The 27800-nt window shown below is 36.5% G+C and overlaps 1 protein-coding gene across 2 annotated transcripts in view; it reads right to left on the reverse strand.

Annotated features, from left to right (window-relative positions):
• Positions 1-1676: 1676 nt before the first annotated feature.
• Positions 1677-27800, reverse strand: part of MBOAT2 (membrane bound O-acyltransferase domain containing 2) — a 174036-nt gene continuing 147912 nt past the window's right edge. For both annotated transcript variants that reach the window (XM_055714177.1, XM_055714176.1), the window contains exons 6-13: positions 27503-27557; positions 26480-26663; positions 20048-20240; positions 16986-17089; positions 16582-16646; positions 11642-11774; positions 8968-9119; positions 1677-8395 (exon numbers count right to left, since the gene is read on the reverse strand). In XM_055714177.1, coding sequence (XP_055570152.1) covers positions 8173-8395; positions 8968-9119; positions 11642-11774; positions 16582-16646; positions 16986-17089; positions 20048-20240; positions 26480-26663; positions 27503-27557 — 1109 coding nt within the window. In that variant the 3' untranslated portion in view covers positions 1677-8172. The remainder of the gene's footprint in view (positions 8396-8967; positions 9120-11641; positions 11775-16581; positions 16647-16985; positions 17090-20047; positions 20241-26479; positions 26664-27502; positions 27558-27800) is intronic.

Consider the following 27800-nt stretch of genomic DNA (forward strand, 5'->3'; position numbering starts at 1 on the left):
TTCCCCCATTAAATAAGTTGTTATTTTTCAATCAGGTAATTTAGGTACCCCATCAGGAAATCACTGGGAAAGACATTGCTTTACACACTTAATATAAAACAAAACACACTAATACAGCAGTGTTTTGTTTTATAGCTCATGTTTGATTTGTATGTAAATGTTTTTCTTATGACAGCAGAATAACTAGAATAAAAGTGTAAAGAGTCCTCTTACTGTCATAATTTATTTAGTTTGGAAAGATAATGAGTAACCTGCAGAGAAATAACTCTTTTGCTACTATATATAACCATCCTAGAAGATCTGTAAGATGTACTGGCAAATCTGGCTGAACATACAAGTCTCCAACTCTAATCCAGTAAGTAGGCTGAAGACATTTCCCTAGAACTACTTCTGTATTCTGTGCTGAAACATCCTGCATGTTATCAGGAGGTTACTCAGATGGAATTAAGTTAATTATAGGCACAGGAAAATATCCGCTGGTTCTGGGATGTTCTTAATCAGGATTCTTTCTGTTCAGTACCTTAAAAGAGCAGAGTTAAAAATTTCCATCATAAGAATAATCAGATTCTCCACCAAGTCTTAGCATCCTGAAGTAGCAGCAGAAATCTGTGGTTTACCTTAATCTGTTCAAATGAGTTTTTCACCAAATGCAGTAATAAAAGCTTAGTTCATGAAGATACTTCTTGTGCTCCTGACCAACTCCATTGTGAATGTGTATTGGAGAAGGCAATTTCCATGGCAGTTTCTAACTTCTGATTGAAATGACAAGTATCACAAGAACTTCCAAAATTATATCTGTAGTCCTTTGTGTTGAAATGGCATGTATTTTTATCTCACAATACAGCTTTCTAAAAAAGAATTCTAAATGCACAAGGCTTACAAATCATTACTACAGCAAGGCCTTTCAAGAGACCAACATACACATTCCAGTCCACTAAGGTGGGACTACTTGCAGAAATGAAGATGTTTTCACAAGGTTTGTACTGAAGCAGAATTAATACCAGATCAAAAGAAGAAAAAATTATTCAGTGTAACACAGGAAGTGATGTAAACAGCCCTTGTTTAGTAGTGACATGTCATATCCCTTCTCTTTAACAAGCTAAACACACATGGTAAAGAGCCTGTAGGTAAGGACTCTTAACGTACAGTCACCAGCCAACAGGAACTGTCATAGTGGAGTCTCAGTAGTCAAGTTTCAAAAAGCAAAAAACAAAACAACAAACAAAAAACCAACCTGCATGTGTATGGTACACATTTAGTCCTGCTTCTTTGGAAGCATCAGTTACAGCAGCATCTTGTTCAAAACATTGATTTTTGTTTGTTAGTTAGGAGGTTTCCATTTCTTAAGCTAAAATTCCCTTCAGGAGTGCAAGTGAGGCAGCAATAATGCTTTGAGATGGAGGGTTTAAAGTTGTGTAAGTACCCTTCCCAGGTAACAAAAGGCTAGACATGAAGTTCTGTTTACCAGCTCTATTGGAAAACAATTATATACATATATTTGTATATAAGCTCTATAAAACAAAAGATATAAAAGCAATTCTGAAGCAGAACACTCCAAAAAACAGTGTAAATGCACACATTGTAATATTTAGTTTTCTCAAAGGAGAAACTGCATTAAAATATTGTTCTTCAGCACTCATTAAAGATAGACACCATAAAGACTTTAGAAAAACAAGTTCACTTTTTTTAAACTACAGTTTAATCAGATTTAAAGACACAAATTAGAAAAAAAACATTTATAGGCAAGTTAAAAACACCTTTAAAACATAACAGCATGCTGCTTCTGCAGCACTGCTGAGACAAATTAGAAATAAGTAATTATTAAAATATCACAAACACAGTGTAACTAACAGTGGTATTTTAATTTTACCATACACCAACACTTAGTTTATGGATCTGTTGAAAAATAACACTTTTTAAAAAATATATATTTTGGAATAATAAAAATGAAATTCACTGACAATGCATTATAATCTGAACCTGGAAAGGCAAATTTAGGAATACTGTAGCTATCCACTTTTAGGGGTGCTTTCTCGCCTTAACATATGGGTAGTTGGAGGTGTAACTACTGCATTGAGGTAAAACTACTCCCTTGAATGTGTAACCAAGGCAGGAAAGAACAAAGTTCCATATTTTAAATTCTTAAATTGAGTAACTTATTACAACATCTTTGAATAATGCTATATCACCCATCTTAAACTATTATTCATTCAATAAATTTTGAATGTTCTCTTCTATCTGATCTAGAACACATCTGAGGTCTGGGATTTAAGAGTAACTACCTAATTACTAACGTATCATTTTGACACCTTTGTCACAGTAAGACACATCAGAAGATTCTTCATAGAAATAGTCAACACCACTGGACAAAAGAAGGTACAAAGAAAAGATGTAAAGAGAACTGATAAACACATAGAAAGGCAAAGTATGCATAGGCAAATACTCCTTAACTTATCGTGACAAAAGATTGTTGCACCTTTAACACGTAGTGTTGCACTATGCTGATTACCGGTCTCTAGGCACCCTGTTTCTCTATTTTTTGTTTCAGATAACATCCTCACAGCCTGGAAGCCTCATCTGACTAGAGCATGGACCACACCTATCTGTTCATATGACATATTGTAGTGAAACCTAAACGAAAATCCAGCTTGGGGTATTTCTCCCTCAGAGAACAAAAGGAAGGGAAGAGATTGTGCAGAGATCTCTCTTTTGCCAAGAGGTTTGTTTGGAATAAGGTGCTAGACTGAGTCACTATCAATACAAAGCTTCCTCCAAAAGTGACCCTAACTGGATTTCAATCATGTATCTGAAGTAAAATTTTGTATTTGTAGCCTGCAGCAGAATATCCTGCAAGGGTTGGTTTTGCAACAGAGTAAAAGAAGCCCTTCACTTTCCACTTGAAAGTATAACCAACAGATTCTGTTTTCACTTGAGGCAGCAGGAAGCTTAGCATCCTGAGAATGGAGCCCCAGCAGTCTTCAGCAGACGTAGTATACAACTGGAGGGCTCAACACCAGCCTCACGCCAACATTGATATGGCCTATTTGAAGTATATTTATGCACACTATATTTAACTACAGTTTGTCAATTCATAACGCTTCCACAATGTTTATATGGATATGCACATGGCTTTTAGAAAACCTAAAACATCTAAAACCAAACCCAGGCCTAAGTCAGTCACTGGACACACAGCTAATGCACAGATGATGAAGTGGCACAATTTGCTTTTGCACATTTGTATACGTAAAGTGAGCAAAATTATGCTTTAAACATATAATTGGATGAAAATAGATACAGTTTGTGGTTAGGTTTTGTAAAAAACATACAAAAAGCTCAGCTCAAAACAAGTTTTTAAGGAATTAATCTTTTTCTTTTCCATTTAGTTTTCACCATAATAAGCAACTGTTGCAATATTCACAGTTCTAACCTTGCAGGGTGACTTCGGGGATGCCTGGATTTCATGGTGTTTGTAAAATGTCTAGGTTAAGAGAGCAAACACATCAAAAATGCAGGTAGATGTAGCACAGAACAGCTGTGGCCTGGGTCACATGCAAGTAGATCCTCTGTCAAGCTCTGCATGGAGGGTTAAGCTCCCCCAGGAACTCTGTGGCAAAACCTCCCGGCCACTGACAGAACACCTTCTTACCATGGCTTCTTCACAGCCAGCTTTTCCGTCCTGACTATGAAGAAGATCAAGACTGACAGTGCAATCTAGCTTACTCTCATTAGATTACCAGATCTGTCTGGATATAAGCCCAATTCACTACAGTTTCTGCTTAGATACTTATTCAGCATAGCATTTAAATACTTAAATACTTAGAGCCAACTGATTTGGAAATCTGAAAATACTCCCACATGCTGTGCAGAGTATTACTAGACCTAAATAAATACATAAAGGCTAATCATGTAGTGAAATGCTATGATGAAACAGTACAGAACCAACGTATATGTATTTTTATATGTAGAGTCTACATCATATTAAAATCTTTATTTCCATATCTGTTTTTCCTAACACTGATCGCTTTTCAGCATAAATGGCAATACTTCCAAATTTTCATTGAAAACAAAATACTATCAAATCTGATTTCAGAATTCAATGAGAATTACAAAGTGAAAAGACTTAAGGATAGAGGAAATGAAAGCCTAAATTACTGTAACTTGTGCTTTTAAATTTCTTTATCATTCAAGGCCAACTTACAAAGTTGAGCACGTGAAAGTTAACACATAAGCAATAGTGACACATTTGCAGGCAAACATGAGGACACATTTGACCATGTATTTAAGCAAATTGTCAACAATTTGTTAGCAAAGCTTCTGAGAGAAAAATCCAGACTCTGTTAAAATTACTTTTTATATGAATTTGACAGGAGGTGAGGATCTCATAACATTTCCTCTGCATCAGAGGATATTTTACCACTAACCAAATCAACACCATTAAAAGAGGCACAACCACCGAGCGTGCATCCTGTCATACAAACATAGCATTTATATGAATATTACTTATTCCCACAGGAGAAACAGAACAAGCTATTTAAGTGTAAAATTTTTATAATAAATAAAATACTATACTGGTAAAACTTATACCATGGGTCAGTGTAGAGCAGGGAAATAAACAAAGATCTCTTTGTAAAGTGTTGTCACTGAAGTATGATTTGTTATCAAGAGCATATGGAAATGCATGCCAATATTTTTGCATGGTAATGTATTTTAAAATGTCACCTATTACTGAAATCTTGTCGACATGTCAACTTAAGGAATGGTCGTAGAAGAGTAAGTTTCCCCGAATAAGAAGGGCATATCTGTAACTGTAAAGCTAACAAAGCCTTCCCGATTACAACAGTAGTAGGCACCACTGAAAGTATTATTTAAATACATAATATAGATCTCTTTCATTAATACAGAATCATAAAGGTTAAAAAAGGTTAAGCAAGCAAATAGTAACTATCAGGGTGACTACATTTACGAACTAACATTAACTCCTTAAGTGCCTGAACAAATTGTTCACAATAGGCAAATATCCGCAAAGCACCATAAAATCATTAACGATATGTTGTATTTACTTTTCATAGTGTGCTGATCTGCAACATAGAGAACACTTTTACCTTTTGGATATACATTAATTAGTAAGTGAAAGAATACTTAAAACCATGTTTCCTTCATGCCCAAAACATTTATAGGAATTTACTTTCTACTGTTTTTCTCCGCAAGAACAACAGTACATCACCACCATCCTTTCAAATTCAGTAATATAAAATGATGTGTGCAAAACCTACACATTATCTAAAGCATCGAGGCTGGCTGCTCTTGACTTTCTGACTGAATGGATAAAAAAGATCCAGTGTGATAGCAAGGCAGAAAACTAGTAAAACAGAAGGAAAACAAGAACAAAATCCCAGTTCGACTAAAATCAGAGCGCTGCCTTTAAAACAAAACACCTCTTTCCATAGTCCCTCAGAGAATTCATTTGCATGAAGAGCAGATTTTGGTTCAAAGTAGTTTCATACACAGAAATAACATTTTAAGGGTTAAATTCTAAGACTAAACTTACAAATAAATTCTGTGCAGAACTAATAAATTGTAATAATTTTCTTGTTGCAATTATTTAAGGGGTTCAAATCATGAAGAAAAAAGTAACTGTATTGCACACAGACACCAGTCATGTCCAGTCCTGAAACCCTTACCTTGCCACTTGTGCCCGACTAAAGCATGTCAATATTTTCTTAGCCGTTCTAGCTGCCCCATATACAAAAGTTCTGAACAAAACTGTACCTGTGAATTCACCCACCTTCAAGTACCAGTCTTCACTATCCTAAACCTGCTTATTTTCTGGGAGTGCTTGTAACTGTTTTCATACTTCATAACGAAGAATTAGTAAGCCTCTTATCGCACATATGGACACACATGCCAAAACAAGAGTGCCAGAACACTAATGGGAAAAATGGCACATTAGATCTTGTTCTGGCATTCAAAAGTGCTTGTTTGGATAGACTGCACCATCAAGATGAATTTCAGTTGAACAGCAACAAATTCTGAAAGAATCGACCCTAGTCCTACTTACCCACCCAGAAATATGCAATTCTAATTTATTTCATGTAAATATTCCTTTGAAAATAGGAAACTGAAAAAAATCTTTCCTGATTCTGTATCTAATAAGGATAATTAAACATAAAGAAATTAGTGTGCCCTTATAAACAACAGAGAAAAGACACAATGCCGTTTCAAAGAAGCATATGACAACCATGACCCCAGGTAAGGGGAAGTCTACTTGGGTAATCAAAGCACATATTTGGAACACAGATTATTTTATCTTAAAGATAATACAGCTGCCACTGAAACAACAAACATCCTGCTCACCTAACAGACTCATCCACTAATTTCACATTTAGTTCCCTCTAACTGTGCAGGTTAATTAGTGCTAACCTACATACATGGAAAAGGTATGTTATCTTCCTGGAGTTATCTTTTGGCAAGGAGCCAAAGGCCAGACACAGAACCATCACAGCAAGGAAACAACCTGACCTGACTTGGGAGCTGGTTCTCTAGGAAGTAAGCCAGAAGTGCTGTGATTATTTTTGTATGGTAGTATTCTCAAAGCTGAGGCCCATCACTGCACTTCCAGTACCAAGAATTTTCACCCCACTAGTGCCAGATATTTGATGAAAAACCTAAGGTTCAAAATATTACGACCAAATTTTTCTCATTAATTTGTAGGTTATTAATCAACAGGCTGCATTATTTTTCTCCAGTAGTATTTTGTGTCAGTTTTAAAGCTAAAAAAAACCCCATGTGGATAAACAGTTCGTGTTTACTTAAAAATTATATGAAAATACAGAATATAAGCAATTAAAATGTAGCCCTTTAATAGCAGTACTCTAGCAGGAACCATCATCACAATAAATGAACTGGAATAGATAAAACCACTGCATTATTCCCTTGACACACTTCCGTAACTCAGTAAGTCAGATACTCTGAAGGATTTCTTTCATTATGTTGCCCACAAATACAATGTGAACTTTGCACGTAAAATTCTCATTAAAAAGGTTTACCTCAAATTCATATACTTCTTTGGATAAAGGGCCATCAATTATCAAGCATATGGAAATCGGTTACGATAGTAATTTCATGTTTGACTACCTATGCACTACAGCTCAAGGTAGTTTTACTATTTGATACTGAAAGCATCATCAACTAACTAGTGTATGCCTGAAAATTCAAAATACCTTTAAATTACTAAAAATATTTTTTTGTAAAAGTTTTATTCTAAAACAAGTATTTCTGGTATTTAAGCGGAAAATGCACTTTTGTGGAAATCCTGGTGCTTGCACATTGTCCTCTGTGTCTTCTGGCTGCCTTTCCTTCTCTAGCTGCAAAGACTACTTGGCAGTGTTTTATTGGTTTTAAGTACTTTCTTTTACTTTAAACCTAGATTAGAGCTTTCAAGCCCTGGAAAAGGTGAACCTTCAGGTGTTTCATGTTTTTTTTTAATGCATTCAGAAGGGCTATGTGTAATTATACTCTTTATCAAAAGAAACCTAACTATAATTTGGCATCAGTAAAGTTTACAGTTCTGTACTGTACTGTAATAGTTTGAGTACTTTAAGAAAACCCTCCAAATACTGAGATGCTTATTGCAATTCCCTTTTACAGATTCAAAAACCTTCTAATCACTTTGCATTTTCTGGTTTTATCTTCTTTATAGCATATAGTATTATATATTTGAAATATGCTTTCCACATAAAAATCAAACTTGAAAATACCCACTTAGAAACAATATTTCAGTAAATAGAGGGTTTAAGGCAAGTCATTCATTTGGAAAACTTCCATTTGTTAATCCTAGATTGACACAATTTTATTCCATCCCATCAGTGCCTTGGGATACACAACGTACATTCAGCAAAGGGCACACATATGACCCTATGGACATACGCTGCAAGTCCTGAGTGCCCATTGAAATAATGGTAATATCTTCATATAAGGCGTGACCCACAGGGACATGGCATGGGAGGGGTTATTTTGTTTTGTTTCCAGTCTTGCTATTGTATGTGATTTTCCTAGGTAAATGCATTCTTTTCTTACTAAACATCTTTGCAAACAAATACAAACCCCTTTAAAAGGTGCTAAAAATGGGTTTCTGAAAACATACAAAATATATTCATCATAGTATTTCCTCAATCACTGTTTTAATGCTTGATATCTGCAGGTTATTTCTTGCTTCTGACTGAAACTATTATTTGTTGTGGAATAATTGTTCTTTTGCAAAAGATTTTCTTCTTCTAGTTTTTTGGACCACACAGGCTGGACGCTTTCATGTGTTTTACTTCCTTTTTGAGTTCTTTTCAATGGAAATACCAACAACACCAGGATGCTAGCAATATGGAGACAGAAATAGCAGGAGCTAAAAAAACAACAAACAAAAAAGTAAGTAAGACTCTGACCACTCTTACAGGATGCTTAAAGAATAAACTGTCAAAACGTACTTGCATACTTCGCAGGTAAGACAAGATAACATTAATATTTCCTTTAAAAAAAAGCAATAAGGGGGAAATCAGAAATGAAGTCTTCCCTCACAGTACTTAAATTTTGTAACAGAGATGTAAAGTGAATAGAAGTCTGCTTTCACATTTTTTTCCACAAGGTACTTTTGGGAGGTCATTATCTAGTCTTGCTATAGAAGAGTTCAAGTGCATATAGTAATCTCAAAGGTACCCTCTTGCTTTTGGTTTTGGTTGGTTGGGTTTTTTCCCTGCCCAGGGAATAAAAGTCTATTATGACAGGAAAATGACAGCATTTTATGGTTTCTCCTACACAACACAGACTATGTTCAAGCCCTAGAAGAGAAATACAGTTTGCTCAGCTAATAAATCAATCTTGTAGTTATCAGTAAAATAGCTTCAGAAATCTTATGCCACAGAATATTTCTATTCCGAGGTAAAGATAAGAAAAAGGAAACAGGCAGAATGTGCTTACCTGTAAAAGGTGAAAGAGGGTTTTACAGAGAGCAGTACAAACGGTACGACTGTGTAACTTATTGCCACTTGAGTTGCCATCCATGTTATAATATCATAACATAGTTTAACAGCAGGAGATTCAACAAAATAGTGTCTGATATTGTTTCTTATCTGAAAAAGTAGATAATAGTAAGTTATCTTAGGAATATACTTTGAGAGCTATCTTACTGTACAGTGAGCTTGCTGTAGTTCCACAAAATTCACAGGGTGAATTTACATGCTGCAGTTTGGTCAAGTATCTTTGAACTACTCAAAATGCCCATCAACTTCAACAGCAGTCAGTCAAAACTCCCTGCCTTTTAGGATCATGTGCTTCATCCAGCACAGGAATTTTAAGTATTTACGAATTTAAGCAAAATTTAACTAAATAAGTCCCCCACTAAATCCCACGCAGCTTTGGACTGCGAGTCTGAGTGAGGCAGACATTTTATTCTATCAAGCCGTTCTTTAAATATAGTGTTGGAGTAAATGAAAGCCAGAATGCTTCTGTCGAAAGCTACTATACGGTAAGCTATATTCATATGCTTGCTAATAAGGTATATTTTAGGACAAGTAGAATATAAATCAGAATACACAAAGTATCAGTTCTAATGATATATTTCAGGAGTCTTAGTAACAACCAGTATCAAGTGGGACTACTATAAAATGACTCAATTTTCTATGCTGTTTTCTTTTGTTTGTGAAATTCTGTTCAAGCAATGGAATACCAAAGGTATTTAAAAAAAAAAGCCGAAACCCACACAGGTTTGGGTTCAGTTTTATTTAATTCTAAAATGGAAAAGACACCCATGGATCTCTGCCCTTCCATTGACTGAACTGTCATTCTTCCTCACACTCTTATTTGCTGACAAGCCAAGATGGCTCAATTCAGCCTTTGTGTGGCTTGCTATCGAAGTCAATTTCCAGACATCTGCACTGAGGTAGTCCTCTCTGAAAAGCTGCATACCAAGGTACAGTTCAGCTTCCTCAAAATTTAGTTTCTTTAGAAACTTTAGAACTCCTGGTTCTAAAGAACATATCCAAGGCTAATTTCATCCCTTACATTAAAAGCCTTCTTTACCGTTCTTTCTCCTTCTTACCCAAATTCCCCTGTAGATAACACATTCCCACTCAGCCTTTGTTTAGTTAAGCTAACAAGTAATTCTAGCCACACACCCTTCATCCTGCCATCATCCCCTAGTTTTCTCTTATAGTCACCAACAATGACTTGTTCATAAGTTCTTTAAAACTTGGATGAAATTTCACGGAATTTCTTGTAGAGTTATCTAGTATTTTAGGACTCGAAGGACAACTTTTAGGATAAAGCTGTATTTGCTCCTAGTAAACACATGATTATGAGATATATAAAGATTAAAGAGAGTAAAACGAGTTGCATACATGTTTAGGCGTGACAGGAGAAGAAAGTGTGGATCAGAGGTACCAAACTTTGCAGTTAAAGGCTAGTAAAGTATAATAATAAGTATGAAGTATGTCTAACATATCTTACCAGTTAATATGAACTACGTGTTACTACAGAAACTCAAAATACTTTTATCTAATAGCCTATTGAATGCTACATATAAAATGTGAATACAGCGCAGCTTACTAGCGAAGGCCAGGACGCAGTGCAGTGAGCACTCCGATTTACTGGACTCACCTTACTACGGGAACACAACAACTTTTACCTGTGAACTGTCCCTGAACCTTGGCTTTTGTACCAGCCCCTGGCTGATAAAACATAAAAAGTTCACTGTGATAGAGTCTGGGAAGGAGAAGGCATCTATACCTATTGTAAAGAAAGGAGCCAATTCTGTCAAACAAGGACTATTCCCACATCTTTGTGAAGGAAGAGGAGGAGCATCTGTTTTATCACCATTAGTAATAATCTAAATCTGAAGTACCACCTTCCCCATGCTATTATAGCAACAAAGAGCAGTCTGCTTCACTTCTCATTCTGTTTCTTTCAGCAGTGAACTGGTCTGTTATGCTGCTCCGAGCCGACAAGTGATTTGCTCGTTCCTCTTTCCCATTCAGTAACTGATAAACCTGCCTCTGTTCTTACGCAGCTTTCTGAAACAGAACTGCGAGAGATTTCTTGGCAGATTTTCTGGTTCCATATGGTTCTGAACAGCAGCTGCAAAAGCTTATTAATGTGACAGCACTGCTGGCTGGCCAATTTTGAATAGCAACTGCACTAGAGATTTTTATCTGCTGGCTGCTGGGGAGCATTCTTCAGTCGCCATCTTTACAATAGTACCAGACAGAAATGAGGGAGGGGACAGACTCTAAACATATAGCACTGATCCCCAAATTTTAAGCTACTCATCATCAGTGATTTTTCATCATCGTTTTGAAGAAACTTTCTGATCTTAGATAACATCATCCTGTTCAGCATGGCATAGTAATACATGATCAGTTAATACAGAGGAAGAGCTTCCACAAAAAATGTGCTGCAATGATGTTATAGGCTGGGTACAGTCTTGCTTTCCACAGATCAACCCCTCCTTGTAATGAGAGCAATGGGAATGATTAATAACTGAAAAGTAAACACCACTACCAGACAGACCATGTATCAACTCTGAAGTGCACCTTTGGACTACAGAACATGATCAAATTTCTTTTACAAAACTTGAAGATAGTTGGTTGGTACTTACAGCTCGTGCTGCTAGTGTCATTAGTACTCCTGTTAAAAACGTTAAATAATATCCTGGGTAAACCCCATGCCAGATGGCAGAAAGGATGAAGGTCTGGATCGTTGGGCTGAAGGTGGCTCGCTCATAGCACACTCTAGCAAGTCAAAGACAATTCAAGATAAATAACATGAGACAAATCTCCGATCTTCCCTGTTACCATTTTTACTTTTAACAGTTTCATCTTCAACACATCATTTGCAATGCAATCACAGTTTATTATTATTTAGTAATGTTGCCAGTACGACTTACATGAAATACTTCAAGCTACTCACACTCCGGAGATAACCCCTCAGCGGTAACCTCTGCTCAGTGCCATCACATATGCTAGTTATTTATAATAAATAATACACAAGCATCCCCAGACAGGTGTTGGTGTTAATAAAGGATCTTGAGCCATGCAAGAACATGTTTGAAAAGCTACACCGGAAGGCACAGATCACACCGTGAACTCTAGCAATGAGTCAGATACGTATGTTTCATAAAATAAAAGCAGCTTATAGAAGGGGAGAAGTAACAACTACCTTCAATTTTGAGCAATGAAGAGACTACAGTTGAAAATGTGTCTGTGTAGGGCAATTAGGTGAGCATGATGATGAAATTATAATTAATGACTCTAGGGAGGTGAGAATACTAGATAAGGAGAACACTGAACTATGATGCCATTTAAAAAATGAGACTCTGAATTATTAGGCAAGGTCCTACAATAAGGAATTCTAGAAGGAAGAAAGGAAAAAGGAATCCAAGAAAGGTAGTTGCTAGAAGACAACATTAAATGACACAATGACAAACCATCATGATGTGGAAGAATGAATGGAAACATGGTAAGGTCCTGATACGACTTCATCAAGAGTTCTTTAATGATCTGAAAACCAAAAAGCAATAGGAAATATGGGAACAGATAGACACTAACATGAAGCAAAAGTAAACAGCACAAGCATGCATGAACACAAATCTAAGGCTAACGTACAAAAATGAGTTTTAACTAAAAGAGGTCAGAGACACCAATATGCAAAAGGTTGTATAAACACATAGCAAGTAACAGACAGAGAATGCACATCTACTATTCAAAGCCGACAAGCCAATGATACAGAGGGCTGAAACATCCACTAGTAAAGTAACTACTCCACTACAACTTCCATATGTAGAAAAGACTGCCGAGACCAAACGATACATGTTAAAGAGCAGAAAGCAAAAACACAGGATCTGAATAGGGAAAGATCAAAAGCCTATTTTGCTAAGTAAGTTTACTCCAGTCAAATAGATGTGGCACCTTTTATCTTATGAGGTCTTCAGCACAGGATACCAGCACAACCCCCTCCCCTTCCCAAACAACAGCCTTTAAGATGAGAACACGGGGCTAAGTAGGGTGCAGGTGCATGCACGTATAATACACAAACCTATCTGAGGACATTTGCCAAAACCAGACCACCTTGAAGAGAAAAGCAACACTGGCCAGACTGAACAGTAACCACAGAATTTCAAAGACGCTTTTGAGACCTTTAAGAGAGAGAATCTGTCAGCCCAGAAAGTACAAAAACATTAAGACAATTTGTAACAAATCAGGAAGACATCCTGGAGCAAAACACTAGTCATCAAAAGTTGGTTTGACACTGCCTGAAGTTGCCCCACCAGCATCACGACCTCCGTCTCCGCCAAGCCAGAGCGTCCTCCCTGGAGACGCCGAGTAGCCTGCACCCAGTGAGGGGACTGCCAGCACAGCACGGGGAGCAGCACCTCATGCCTATCTGCCGCACGCACCCGAATCATGGCACGCTTTCCTAACTGGCACGTGAGTCAGGGGGCTGACACAGAGACAGGGCCCCCACAGGCAGTGCACACAAGCAGGGGGCCACGCTTCCAGGAGGCGTGGGTTTGTATTCCCCGTGTCCTTAGGAGCGGAGGCACAGCTTGCATGTAACTGTGTGCATACATGTGCACTTTTTAAACTCCTTGGGATCAGTTACAGAAGAGTGTTTAGAAATGTTTATTAAACCAGAACACTAAATGTGTACAACACTATCTGCTCTAGTACTGATATTTATTCTAAATGTATATTTTGCTGACTGGTGGTTGATTATGTCTCATTAATAAACTGATAAACGGCTTAGATCTTTATTTGGTCTAAACAACTTCAAGCAAATTCTCCCCTTCAAAGCACTCAGGAGCTAGCAAAAATACATTAACCAACCAAGTTTTAGCTATATCAATGCAAGTCAGATAAGGTACGTGCTAGAAAAAAAATAATCAGGCTTTAATTTCAAAGAGTAAAAAGCAAGCTTAAACCCCTGCATGGAGTTCAAGAATAAATACTGTTGAAATACTTCACTTGACATTCCTAAAAGCAAGCCAAGGAAATATGGTCATCACCACAGGCTGACAAAATCTATTCAAATACAGGTGGTGCAGGGTATCTTATCCATCATTTTCTCTAGAAGTAGGAAGATGCATCAACTGTTCAACAGGGTACTGCCTTCGGTCTGGTTCTATATTCCCAGTACTAGCTTGGGTGGTAGACTGAGAAGTATATTATTCCACCTTGCCTTCCCTTTCTTTTATGGGGTGGGAGGTGGGGTGGACAAGATCAGCATTGTTTTCTTGGCAGACAGAGCACTAGAATCCAAAACTATCCTGGCAGACTTGAATGACGTTCTGAAACCAACAAGGAGTCATCCAAAGTATAGAACATCTAATAAGGAAACTGGAAAATAGAAAGCAGTACCCGTTCCTGTAACATTACTGAAAAAGTGTAGCCAAGCATGAACCAACAGTATGAAACACTGAGCATGAATCAACAGTAGATTGCTGTTGCAAAAAAGACAGAGGTAATACTGTGATGTATTAGAAAGAGTGTTCTCTGAAGAAAATGGAGGTAATAAATCCACTCAAATCTTCAACTCTGCCTGTAACAAGCCAGGGAAAGACCTCGGAGGTCTTAGCAGAAGTACTACATCCACTGCAAGAAGACAGGAAGTTTGTAAATATGCCAGAAGAGAGCAGCAACAAGAAGCACAGAGGTTTTGCAAACCTGACCAAAGACAATTGGAATTAGACGTTTTCTTTGGGGAAAAAAGAATGAACAGGCCAAGGGGGAACATAACAGCTTCACCAGTCAGGAAACATTATCATGATATATGTTGTTGATATATGCTACTATGTAAATCCCTATTTTAACTTGCAAGCTTGTAACAATAATACCTTTGAACTGCTGTATTTTGTGACATATGTTAAATGTTCCTTAAACTTCTTTGTGATTTGTAGCTCTGTTAATTCTACTTTTACAAGGAGTTTGTTTTTACGCACAGTCAGGGTTTAAGTCTTGTAATCCGATGGTTTGGTTTCTCTTTAGAGAGTATCAGAAAAGAACAGAACAAATGCTGACGTCTGGTATTCCACGTGAGATTAACAGCTAAGATTTTAGATACTTCTATAAATGGCAAACAAGTGAGGTATTAAAAGTGCATGTTTAAAGTAATACATGAGCCTCTGTCTGAACCGCTGTAGCATTCCAACTAGCCAAAAGATTGGTAATAAAATATATATTCTGTACCACTGTTTATGGTCCACATACATAACCATTAAAACAATCTTTTACTTGCAAGAAAGCATCCACCCTTCTCTCCCTTTCACTGTGGCAGAGTCAATATGGATTTACTCTGTCCTCAAAGAGTCTTCTATAACTGTCCTTAAAAATACTTCTTAACAGAGATGCTTCTAATTTTTTCCCCACATATTCTTTAATGTCACCCTCAGAAACTGATTTATATTTTTTTCTTTTAATTCTTAAGAGAAATGTTACTTTCCACTAAAAGGAATTTTCATTTAGAATCACTCCATTTAACAGATTTGAAAGTTTTTAGAAATACCACCTTTTCCTATGAAGTTTTAATACTGATAAAATTCTGTTCTCTAAATGAAAAAGCATTTTAAAATACCCAAATAGCTTATTTGCTTATTAAATGATACATTTCAATACCTGTAAGCATGCAATTCTTCCTTGCTGACTGTCCTAGCAATAGATTTTATTGCCTTTTCACCCACTTAGAATAAACACACAAAACTCAGTATCTGCTTTTAATTGGGTCAGAAAAATACTTAGGGAAAATATTATGGAAGCGAATACACTATAAAGAAATCTGACGGAAGAAACATCCTATTTCCAGCCATCCAGAGTAAGAGATAAAGTCCTCTGAGTGACGCCACGATAGGAATCTCAGTTAAACTTGCAGCTACTGATAAAAGATCAAATAAACAGAGACTAAGAGAAGGGACACACCATCCCATGCACAAGTCAAGAACGCTCCTTTTGCTTTGCAGTTACTACAAAGTAGTAGTAAATGCAGAATAATGTAGTTCACTGGGCACTATACCTGTTCCCCAGACAAGAAAAAAAGTGCATCAGAGGAATATTCATTTGCAATTTTTGTTGATAGCACATTGTAGGGTTTGCTACTTGCCATGCACTCATTAGGGAAAGAGAGCAGAAAGTTCTCTCACAGAATGTGTGGAAGTTCCTTTATCATTGTGTGGCTAAAAATAATGCAAAACTTCCCCAGGCCAAGATGTACATTTTGCCTGCTGCTCTCAGCAGCATGCACTTCTTTGAATGCTAAGGTGGGGGAAAGGGAAGGGATAAAAACAAATAAATACAAGACACATCTCCACACATCAGTAGCTCTATGACCAGTGAAGAAAACCAGTTTCTATCATAACCTGAGGTTTACACTAAGAAAGAAGTTATAAATTCAGATGCTTTAATTCAAGTATTACAAGAAGAACATCCCATGCAGCTGCTAAACAACTCATGTTTTGTGGGGTTTAGCTTTAAATGTTAGATTACCTTCAAAGAAATACTTATGTAAGAAACTTCAGTGCAGAAAAGCTTTCCTTTAAGAAATAAATACCTTTTAAGCCAAAGAGCTGTTTGGATATTCCAATTATCAAGAAACATCTTGAAACTTGTGGAAAACTGTAAAGTAAAAACAAACCAATTGTTTTTATAATTGTAGTGTGTTATAAATTTTTTCAAAATTCTGACAAATTATAAAAATACCCCAACTTTGTGATGAGTTGAATAAGGTATTTACTCAACTACATATAACCACAAAATATTTTGGCAGTCAACTGACAAGTAGAACATATTCAAAACAGACTCTATTTTTCATCCTTTCCTAAGGGTGTGAACATGTCATTTCTGACTCAGAACACATTCACTATCTGGAGGAACTAAATGCGTAGGCAAAGTTACTGAAATTACTAGCAACTACCTACAAAGTATGTATTTTACTTGAAAGAGCCAGAAACAAACCTCTATCTGCTGGATTCTCAGATTTGATATTAGATCCCAACGCGTAACTCCATTTTTATCATAGCCTCTAAAACCAAACCCTGCTGCATTATTAATTGCATCTGCTGCAAGGAAACAAAAAGAAACAAATTAATTATAAACTGCCCATATTACAAATTGTGCATTGCACAACATGCTGTTCATTCAAAATATTTATCACATTGTAAAGGCTACACATTTTTTTAAAAATATGGAGGATCACCGTATTAGACATGAACAAACAGAAGATAATCTAAGCAACACACTGGCTTTCAATTAAAAACCTCATACAAAAGGAAAAGAAGGAAAGGTAGCACTATCCACTTCACAGTACAGATGTCTCATACCACCTACTTAGACTTGCTTGAGAAATTTGACAGAAAAACAAACTCAATGAGAAGCATCAAGACTACAAAACAGTGGCTGGTTGTAACGATCTGAGATATCAGCTCGACACTCAGATGCGTGTCTTTGGGGTTGTCTTTACGCAGCAACAGCGATGTTTAAAGCATAAAGATGATATTGCACTGATTCACTTCAAGCAGGTGCACGTTCACAGCACCACGTACCAACCAGTGCAAACCTAACAGAAGAAAACAGTAATTTACTAAGTGATGGAGGGTTTGTCAGACTTCTGCTAACGGCGCAAGGTTGCTGTTAACAATGCTTCTGAATGCTGAGTTTTTACAGAGCATGTCAAAGGTCGAATGGTTCAAAGCAAATGATGTTTTTCCCTAGGAGAAAAAGCTTCTACTGTCATCTGGACTATACAGGAAAATCAAAAGGGATCTCAGTCTGCATACCAACTGCCACCTTCAGTCATCACCTTTGCCTCAGCTTTGTTAGCTCCTCCACTGTACTTCTTAATTAGGATGGGCACGTACAAGGAAACGAGTTTTTTTCCCAGGTATTGTGCCTCTGTTGAGCCAGGTGCTTGGTTCCATGTGCCCAGTCATGGACCCATACCCGTGAGGCATGAACCCAATCACGTGTCCACTTACACGGGTAAGTAAGTGACCATGGGAAAAAGAATGCCAGCTCCTCTCCCAGTTCAGAGGGGTCCTGGGGAATTGGAAGGGAGGCAGGCAAAAAGCTCTGCAGAAGCAATACAGATCCACTCTTCTAGTTACAGGGCGTGAGCCCTCTCATGAGTTAGTTCAGATTTCATCTAAAGCACTGTAATTAGACCGTCACTTTTTAAATCACAACTAGCAAGGCAAGAGAAATGGCTCAGTTTGTATTGCCATATTAACAAGAATTTACTTTATACATAGTGACATGTAAGAGAAATTAATCTTTTACGTTTTCCTTTCTTCTCAACAAGTTTTTCAAGGTATTAATCCAGTGTATTTGGAAAGTAAAAGAAACAATTGACTCAGACACACAAACAGTTCCTTTCCTGAAGTTCAGCTTCCCCAGTTACCTACCAGTCTGGAAGAAGAGTTTGCAGTATTACAGATACAGACTAATACATATTATTTTTATTTCCTCATAAAAAACATTTTTAAAAGCATCTTTGAAAGCAAAAAAATTTGCTGCCATACATCTGATATCACTGATATCAACTTCAAACATTAAGACAATGGTTTTATGCTCAATTAGAAACAGCTGGAGGTGAACGCTGTAATCTCTTGCTAGCTAGAGTACAAAGACTATAGCTACAGTAAGTACTCATTTTATTAACTAGCATTTGGTAAGTATTCCTTATAAGTAATTCATTTTTTTAACAGATTTTTTTTTCTGAAGTGTGAAGAATAGTAATGTACAACTCAAAAGCATAACATCTGGTAAAACTGTGAAGGCCCCTTCACGTTCTATGCATACCATTAGAAGTCATTCGGTAAAGTGGAAGGAAGGTGGTTAAAAAAAAAGAAAGCGCTATTTAGCAAACTAAAAGTTTTTTGTCAGCATTTTACTGAGGCTAGCTCTACACTACTAGCAAGTGCATAAGGAGAAATCCATCTTAAGTATCATAGTGGGAGAAAAAAACTCCACAAAGATTATTAGTTTTTCAGATGACTCCTACTCTTTACAGGCCATTATACTGGCACATAAGAGCACAATATTCAAAATTATTTCATTCCACAACAAGCCCCAGAATTACTATATCCAGACAAGCTGAAAGCACTTCATTCATTGACCAGGAATGAAACCAGCAGCTGTAAGTGAGTCATGCTGCTCTGCTACACTAAAGCTTTCTTTTATTGCATTGTTTCCCACAGATTCTCTCTCAAAAGAATTATGAAACAAATATGTTAAACTGGAGAGAAGGAAGAAGCTGATGAAATCTATTTTGTGAGCCACTTCCAAGATGTCAGCTTACATAAATACAGCATTTTGCTGTTTTATGTGTTGGTTTTTTTTCAAGTAGCAGGAAGTAAAAAGCAAAATGTTCTTTAAACTATATCAGCTGTCTTAAATCAGTGACTACAGGTGGTATCCCAGTCATTAGAACTTTTAGTAAACAAAGACTAAAACTGAAGTGTCACCCATGAAATTCTGACAATCCTACTGTGAATGCCATCTACTATTAACAAAATTTATGATATACTTGAATTTCAATATACTCATTTTTCCTTCATGCTTCAATAACATCAAGCAAATTACTGATAACTAACCACAGAAAAAGGCTTAGAATAACTTCTCAGATATGCCAAAATCAAGGTATCAAAATAAATAACCAATTCAGGACTGTACATCAGACTAGATTTACTTCAACTTCTCAAAAACCAAGAAAGTCATTGCTCATTAAAATAGTATCGTTCTCAAAAAAACCTTGTGTTTCACTCAGATTTGTTCGGGAGACCATGATCTCATTCGCAAAACTGTCACAACACTGTGCTTAGATGTACCGAGCTTTGTTTCTCAAAAAGAGAGATGCTATTCAATATACTTTGACAATATCTCATAATACTTAGAAGTAATCACGTTTTCCTAGGGCCTCAAGAGGGCACTGTCACTTTTTAATACATGCTTAGCATGCAGCATCTCAAATGAAACTCAAAAAATTAAAAGAAAGTGTATCTATTAATAGATCTACTTACCTAAAGTCCATGCAAAATAATACTTGGGTCTGGCAGCCATAAGAGATACATATAGGTAGAAAAACCTTACAGGCCATGATGCTGTAGCTCTGAAGTTATCATCAATGTTGTATTCCACAGGCAAAGTTTTTGTAATAGTCATATGGAAGAGTAAGGACAGTCCACAGATTAAGAGTTTCTGTGCCACAGCTATCTGAAAAGTTTAAGATGGGAGACTTAGTAAGCTTCATTTTGTGTTAATCTTCTGGAAACAAAGGCAAGTTACAATCTTCCTTTCCCTAAACAGCTCTCTGTGCGTGTGTGTGTATATATGTACATATATGCGCCAGGTTTTCAGTAATATATACTACCAACTTTCAAATAGCTGCTAATATTTTATAGAGGCTCAAGGAATATTGTTACGCTGGTTAAGTTGTGAGCACCACTTCTGGCAACACAGCAAATTCAATCTGACTACAGTGAGCCTCTAAAAACCCTTTCAATAATGGGAGCACTTTTACAACATCAGGTGGGTTTTTTTTCCTTATTTCATTGTCAAATTACTGAAGCAAGCAAGTTGTTAAGATATCATAACTCAAAGCATATTATCTAGGACAAGATGAGCACAATTATTGCAGAGATCCCAAAAACAGTGGCAAAGCTTCAGTTCATTTTCAGTAATCATTGGCATAATACAGGTGTTCAGTTGCTGCCCAACTCAGTGCATCAATCATCTCTGTTAGAATTCAGATATTGTAATAATCTAAACCAACTAAAATACTGAAATAATATATGACTTTTCAGCCAAAATACTCAGTTCTATACAGACCTGTTTTCCCTACTAGAGTGATCAAGCTATAAGGGGTCAAATAACACGCTCACAGACAAGTAAAAATACAATTGTTCAGGTAGGACCTGGACTCAAGATTTTCTCAAAATTCAGTTTTGCTATAACCACCACAATAAAAAGTATGTATTTTTAGGAAAACACTTCTAGGGTTCTACTACAAAACACACAGAGCAATAATGCATAACATTGACTAGTCGCTAGTCTTAAAAATCCATATCCCAAGGGCAGACACCACATTTCTGAAGTAACATACTAACCAAGCACCGACAAAAGAGAAGTTTGAGAGCTAGTTCATTTAAATGTAATTGACAAGTTTTGATTGTAAATAATCTCAATATTTAAATTTAAACATTACAGTTTAAATTTGCATTACAATTCTACAGACACTAAACTTGGTAAAAAAACCCCAGATCTAGGAATTTTAGTTTGAAGCACCAGAACAAAAAGATAACCAGAAGCCTTTTTCTGTCCATCCTGCTGCCAGTATCTTTAAAAGTTTGGGCAGGTATAATGTCCTGCTTCAATTAGAGTGCAGCTTCAAATATTCAGTTCCCAAATAAAGAGTAACTCTGTTCCATGATACAGAATGGAACATTAAGTGTCCTACTGAAAACACAGATTTCTGCAAGCACACAGCACCGAAGATTCATCCAGTCACACAGATGTAAGAGGTGGTACAACGTGATAAAAAAATTAGACTTGGAAAAGCTGCAAAATGGTGAGGATAACTTTGGATATTGCATATTTCATGTGGCTCTTCTGAGAAGACCTTTCAGAGAGGATCAGAAACTGCAGCTAATTAAACAAACCAGCTGGATAATTCATGAAGCAACTACCTATTAACAGCTAGAGCTAGTGTTTAATTGTTTCTACTCCTTTCTAATAAACATTTTAGTATTTTACTCTATTACAAGAGTTCAAAGTAAAGGGCATTAATTTTCTAAAAGTGTTCCTTTGTTTTTCTAGCAATTATTAATCCATCTTTCTCCTTGCCAGAGCAGTGGGAAAGTTCAGTTGGCTTAACTTCTTCAGGAATTTAAACAGAAATGAATGTTCATACAATCAGTTGTTATTAAAACTGATGAATCTTTGATTTTCATATGCAATACCTGATATAAGCAGAAGTTAGATATTTGTAAATACCAAAAGGCATCACCCCAAAGTTCTGAAGACAGTTGCCAAGGATTTAATCCAAAGTCTAAGCCATAATTAAAAGTGACGTTCAATATAGCATGAGAAACAGTATTTACATGCTGGTAACATCAACACACGGCTTAAAATATAAGCATAAACATATAAAATGTATGTTTTCTATCTGAAGACATGTATAAAATCTCAAAATATATTTTGGCAGCTTATAAGTAATGTTATCTCTGTTTTAAGTCCTGCTCTTTGCCACTCTCTCTATCTACCAGTTTTTCTATTGGTAAATAGAAATCATTAATCTGCCTACCCAATCCAAAATATGCTTAGTACCTCCTTGAAGGTTTTTTACTAAATTGTGAAGGTGAAAGCCCTTCTCTTAAGGATAAGCATCAGAATTTCACGAAACTTATCTTAAAAAACAGCAAACTTATACAGAGCTCTACCACAGATTGTGCTTTAAAAAACAACTACTCTGCAGTTTTCAATTTGTAGTTGTAGAAAAAAAATGCTGTTGGAAGAAGGTGTTTTAATTTATTTATTAAGCATTTAAATGACGTATTTCTAAAATTCTTCTTTAGCAGCAACATTTAAGTGTAGGGACAAGCATAACTACATCCAGAAACAGCATGACTTTTTTTCTTTCTTTCTTTTTTTTAATTATACTACTCCCCTCAATAATTATTAATCCCAGAACTTCAATCAAGCATGCTGGTACCACTTACAGGAATCAGTATCAGAGATGTTTGTGTCCTTCGCAAACAGCGATGGAGATAATCTCCTCCCTGTACAAAGGCTGGGAGCTGCAGTTTGAGGACTGGTCTAAACAGAGTTTCTGAAGGACAACCCACACAGGCTGCAATACAAAGCAGCAGTCCTGCCCTGTCTCCTCACCTTGGCTGCAAATTTTTACTCTTTTTCCTTCTAGTGAGTCAGATTAAGAAAAAAAAAAATCAGTGAAAAACTAGACTTTTTTTTTTGGGGGTGGGGGGGTGGGGTGGAGGAGTGGGTGGCAGTGGTGGGGTGTTCTTGTGGATTTTTTGTGTATTTGTTCTTTTTAATGACAACTTCTGTTTAGGCTGCATCAAATGATCTGAATCAGAACACAATGCAGTGCAATACAGGTTAGCACTGCCAGGATAAGCAGAGGACCCAGAACCCACAGCCAGGACCTTCCATATTCAGCAAGAGTTTATACTTTGGTGGCCTAAATAGATTATTAAACTACAGCCTGAGGCTTGTTTATAGCACTCAAGTTTTGTACACATCTACACAGAAATAAAAGTCCTCACCTGACACTAAAATAATCTGTAGTTCAATTACCTATAGAAATGCATTTGGTAAAACATTAATTCATTTCCAATTGCTTAATTAACTAGGTTGTTGATATACCTGTTTACGCCTTGGCAAAGAAATTTAATCTAGATTACACATTCACAGGAGGGTAGATCCGTTTTTACAAGGATGAAGTAACTAATTTAAAAGTTCGAAGTTTAATTTCTCTCACTCTTTAAAGTTTTCACCTTATCAAAATAACTTTCTGTTAAGGAATTAAAAGACCATAAGCTGCAGGATAACTTTGACCTCATATGAAACAGAATATACAATTTATTTCACAACAAAAAGGTAGAAAGGCCTGGCTCATTTTTGATAAACAAAAACTGGGCATACCTGTATAAAAATATCAATTACGGTCAACTCTGGGAAGCGAAAGCGTACTTAAGCTAAAAGATAGCGCCAGGACAAAACCAAACATGCATAAATTACATGGGAATATAATTAGGTTGAAAGCTAGATACCTAATTAGAGAAAGGAGTTCAGGAGCAGCTTTCTAATTGAAGCAACAAAGGTAAAACACTCACTGAGCTCAGGAATTTCACAAATGTATTAGTGTATAAACATGTATAATATAAAAACATATAAAAAAAGTAGAAAAGTATTTTTAAAACTTATTTGAATGAACTTGTTCTTGGTTGATAAAGGACCAATAAGGAGCTCAATACAATATTGAACTATATTAAAGCATATTATTCGGGGGAGGTTAGCACCTCAAGTAAAAATTGTAGGTAATGAAGCAAGAACTTTATAACCTGTAGGAAGAGTCTGCATACTAAGCAAGAAAGCAGATTATCTGCTGACAGGAATCTTTTATTTTAAGGGTAGCCATAATAAAAAGAAACTTACAAAGACAGATATTAATTTCTGAGAGTTGACACCACTTTGAGCACCAACAATTGATAGCTTGCAAAAAGGCACAATAGGAAGGATATAAGAAGTAAGTTTTAATATGTTGACTTGATTCACTTAACATGCAATGAACACAGCAAAAATACTAAACCATGTTAACATCATGCAGTCAACACGCGGTATAGAGGAGGAGGCTGGCGTGAACTACTTCGGTTATGTAATTATATTTAACAAGAAATGAAACTTGCTGTAACTCAGCTGAAAGATTTTTTTTTTCATTTACTACATTAACATTTGCTGATCCCCATTACATTTTTTTTTAAAGTTACCTAACAATTTGTTCTTCTTGAAATAATAACATGAGAATCAAGGAACAAATTTAAAGTATTAATATGAAGTTAATGGTATTTAAAAATTCTTTTAGAACAAGACAATGACTATTTTAATTGATGCAGCAAATGCAGTAAAATTATATCATCCATATTTCTCCAAAAGCACACAATACTCGCTGGTGTTACAAAATGCAGCCAGATTTCTCTAACACCAGCTGGGAAATGAAGTATCAACAGCATAGACAGCTTCTCTTTATTTTTACGTCAAAAGCTAATGCAGCATAAATTGCAAAAAGTTTCAAGCATCTTAAGAGCAATTAATTTTAAGGAAAACTGCTTACCTGAAAGAAGAATCCATCATAGGTTTACATTTATTTCTACTGACTTTGTTCAGATTACTAGCAAGGTTATGTGGTAAAAAGCTAGGAAGTCCTACCAGGCAATCAGTAGATGCACGTCCAGAAGTACTGGTACTAACAGATTTGGTTAGTTCCATTTATTTGCAATAATTTTACTACATGTTTTTCTACAGAAACAGGATTTTGGTACATAGGATGTGATGCCTTTACTGAGCCAAAACAAAGAAGTGTCTGCAAGTTTGCCAATACAACACATCAATGCAAACTACAGACTATGAGGCACCAACCTATGCAAGGAGTTCTCCTGTGCCTTCTGCACTTCCTAGTGACCTGCTCCACAGCACACTTCTATGAGCTTAGGTGCTCTGTCAACATGTGGAGCAGTTTAAAGTGTTACCCTCTAGCCACTAGTTTACATTCCTGTGGTGCATGTTACTACAACCACACAAGACAGGTAGAATGGAATGTGCAATGAGTCCTCAATCCCATTCGAAGGTTGCAGATGAAGTGGTTGCAGATGACACCACCAGTTGGGAAGTGCTCCCTGTTAGTCCACCTGTGGGGATGGTAACATCTAGATGGTAGGAGGAGACAAGCATCTACATGCGAGAATGCTTTCAACTGCTCCAGCAACAGTTGGTGGTCCACAGGATAAGCAGAGAACAGGTAATGGGCACTGGAATTAGTGAAAGCCATCTGTCTGAAGTGTTCCAACCAACTCCATGGCAACTCCGCTTTTTATGTGTAGTAATAATTACATTAGACACACACAATTTTGTAAGTCTGATATACTCCTATTTAAAAGGATATGAAAAGGGTGAAAAGATAATATTCAGTACCCTGACCATTAAAATAATTGGATTAAATTTTAAAAGTAACAAGCTTTGGGAACTTTTGATTTTAGTTCAGGCCAAGCAATCTCTCTTGTTAAGGTATGATCAACTGGATTTTCTTCTGTATGTATTTGGTCTCTTCCAATAAAAGAAAAAAAAATGTTTTATGGGTTACAAGCCATAGCGTTACAGCTAGTACACCTTTTACTACACCTTCAGATCGAATTCCATCTTTAATACCTCTCTACATGAATGAAAGCAAGAAAAATGAAACTATAAGTGTTTTTCAACTTGTTACACATGAATGTTTTCTACTTGCTGCAAGAAAACATACAAAAACAACAGTAGAATTTGAGAATGTTCATGAAACCTTGCTGGAACTTTTAAGTCTCATCAGTCTTTTAACAACAAAGCACATACTTTGTCCTTATCAGGATGTGTTTAAGCATAGTAGTTGCTTCGAAGGAAACATGCATGAACTGTTTTAATTTAAAGATGGCTTTTTACCATATAAGCTTGGTAGGAAGCTCCAATTTAATCTGCTTTTATCCACAAGATCCAGACTGGAAACCATGGAGAAAACCTGCCTTAAAAAAAATAAGCGTTTAACTTTTTGAACAGGGAACTATACTGTTGATGAATGAACTCCAGATACAGCTCAGAAGTTATGCCTGTAAATGAACAGTGCAAACCAAGCTTTTCATGCAATGATACGTAAGCATCAGCACTGCAAGAGTCATACATCTTACATTTGGAGAAGGATCCGTTTGTTCATATTTTGTATCTTCCTTCCCATTTGCTTCAGACTGTTGCAGTTGGTATGATCTGCCTTCAATGAAAGTAATATAGTCTTTGTAAGAGCATAACGGGCCTGCCAGGATACCCATGAAATTACAGTTGTAACTTAAATACTCCAGTAGACTTGGCATGCGTCTGTAATTCAAAGACAAGCAACTTGTGAGATGGAATGTGTAGTTCTACAGAAGTTCCACAACAGGAAAAGTCATACTCCATGTTATTGCTTACTCTAGCCACAGTAAAAACCCACACGTAGAAATGCAGTTTGTGTGTCTTCAGTAACCTGTTTGAAACATTCTACACATAGAATTTCTTTCCAGTTCATAATGAGCATTTTCAGACAGATCTCCCTAACTCTGGTGACTCTCTCCTTGCCCAGTAGAGGTGTCTGACTTGAGACTGAGCTTGGGGAAGGAGAAGGAAGGGTGTTTCCCTAAGCATTTGTTCAACTGATTGCATTTTCTTTTTCCCTCCCCTCAATAACTGAATCAGTGAACAGAAGTTTGTGTTAACTGGCAATAATTTCAGTTAAGGAAAATGCCTCAAGTCAAGACTGTTTTGCCCAGGACAACATACTGTTTTCAAGTCTCTTGAATAAAGAAAGGAGAAAGGGTAAGTTAAATACTGAAAAACAGAATTAACAAAAAGTGTTCCTTCACCAGCTCCTTTAGATGTGTACTTGACATTAACTAGTCTCCTATCTGATATGGCATAGAATTTGCACAGACCGCACAGAACTTAGAATTTTTTTCTTAAATAAGTATAAAACCTGCTTCTAGTGATATTTTCCAGGAGAATAGATGTATTAATTAAGCTACAAATACAAAAAGTATGGATCTGTTTTACATGAGTTTGTAAACTCTCCATCTTGAATGTGACCTGTAGCAATTCCACAGAGCGTTAACAAATCACACAACCCATCAGCTTCTGAACCCCACTCCCAAAACTAGACTCAGAGATATCTGAAAGCCTACCTTACAGCCAAGCACCTCTGTGATGGAGTCAAATCTTCATTTTTCCGAAACATTCCTAGGGAAGAGGGCAGGAAAAAAGAAAAATAAAGAAAAGCAAAACCATATACATTATTCAGCAGTTTCTTTACTCAGTAGAGCAAGCCTTATGCTGCAACGTAACTTCTTAAGCCCTCAAGTAATTCCAGAGGTATTATGTCACACAAAGTTTTGCTGGAGTTAGAACAAACAGTTCCTACTGTTGACAAAATTAAAAACTCTCATATTCTCAGTTATATCCAACAGTGCCTAAACCTGAGAT

The sequence above is a fragment of the Falco cherrug genome, chromosome 6 (assembly GCF_023634085.1).
Source record: "Falco cherrug isolate bFalChe1 chromosome 6, bFalChe1.pri, whole genome shotgun sequence".
In the NCBI taxonomy this organism is placed as follows: Eukaryota; Metazoa; Chordata; class Aves; order Falconiformes; family Falconidae; genus Falco; species Falco cherrug.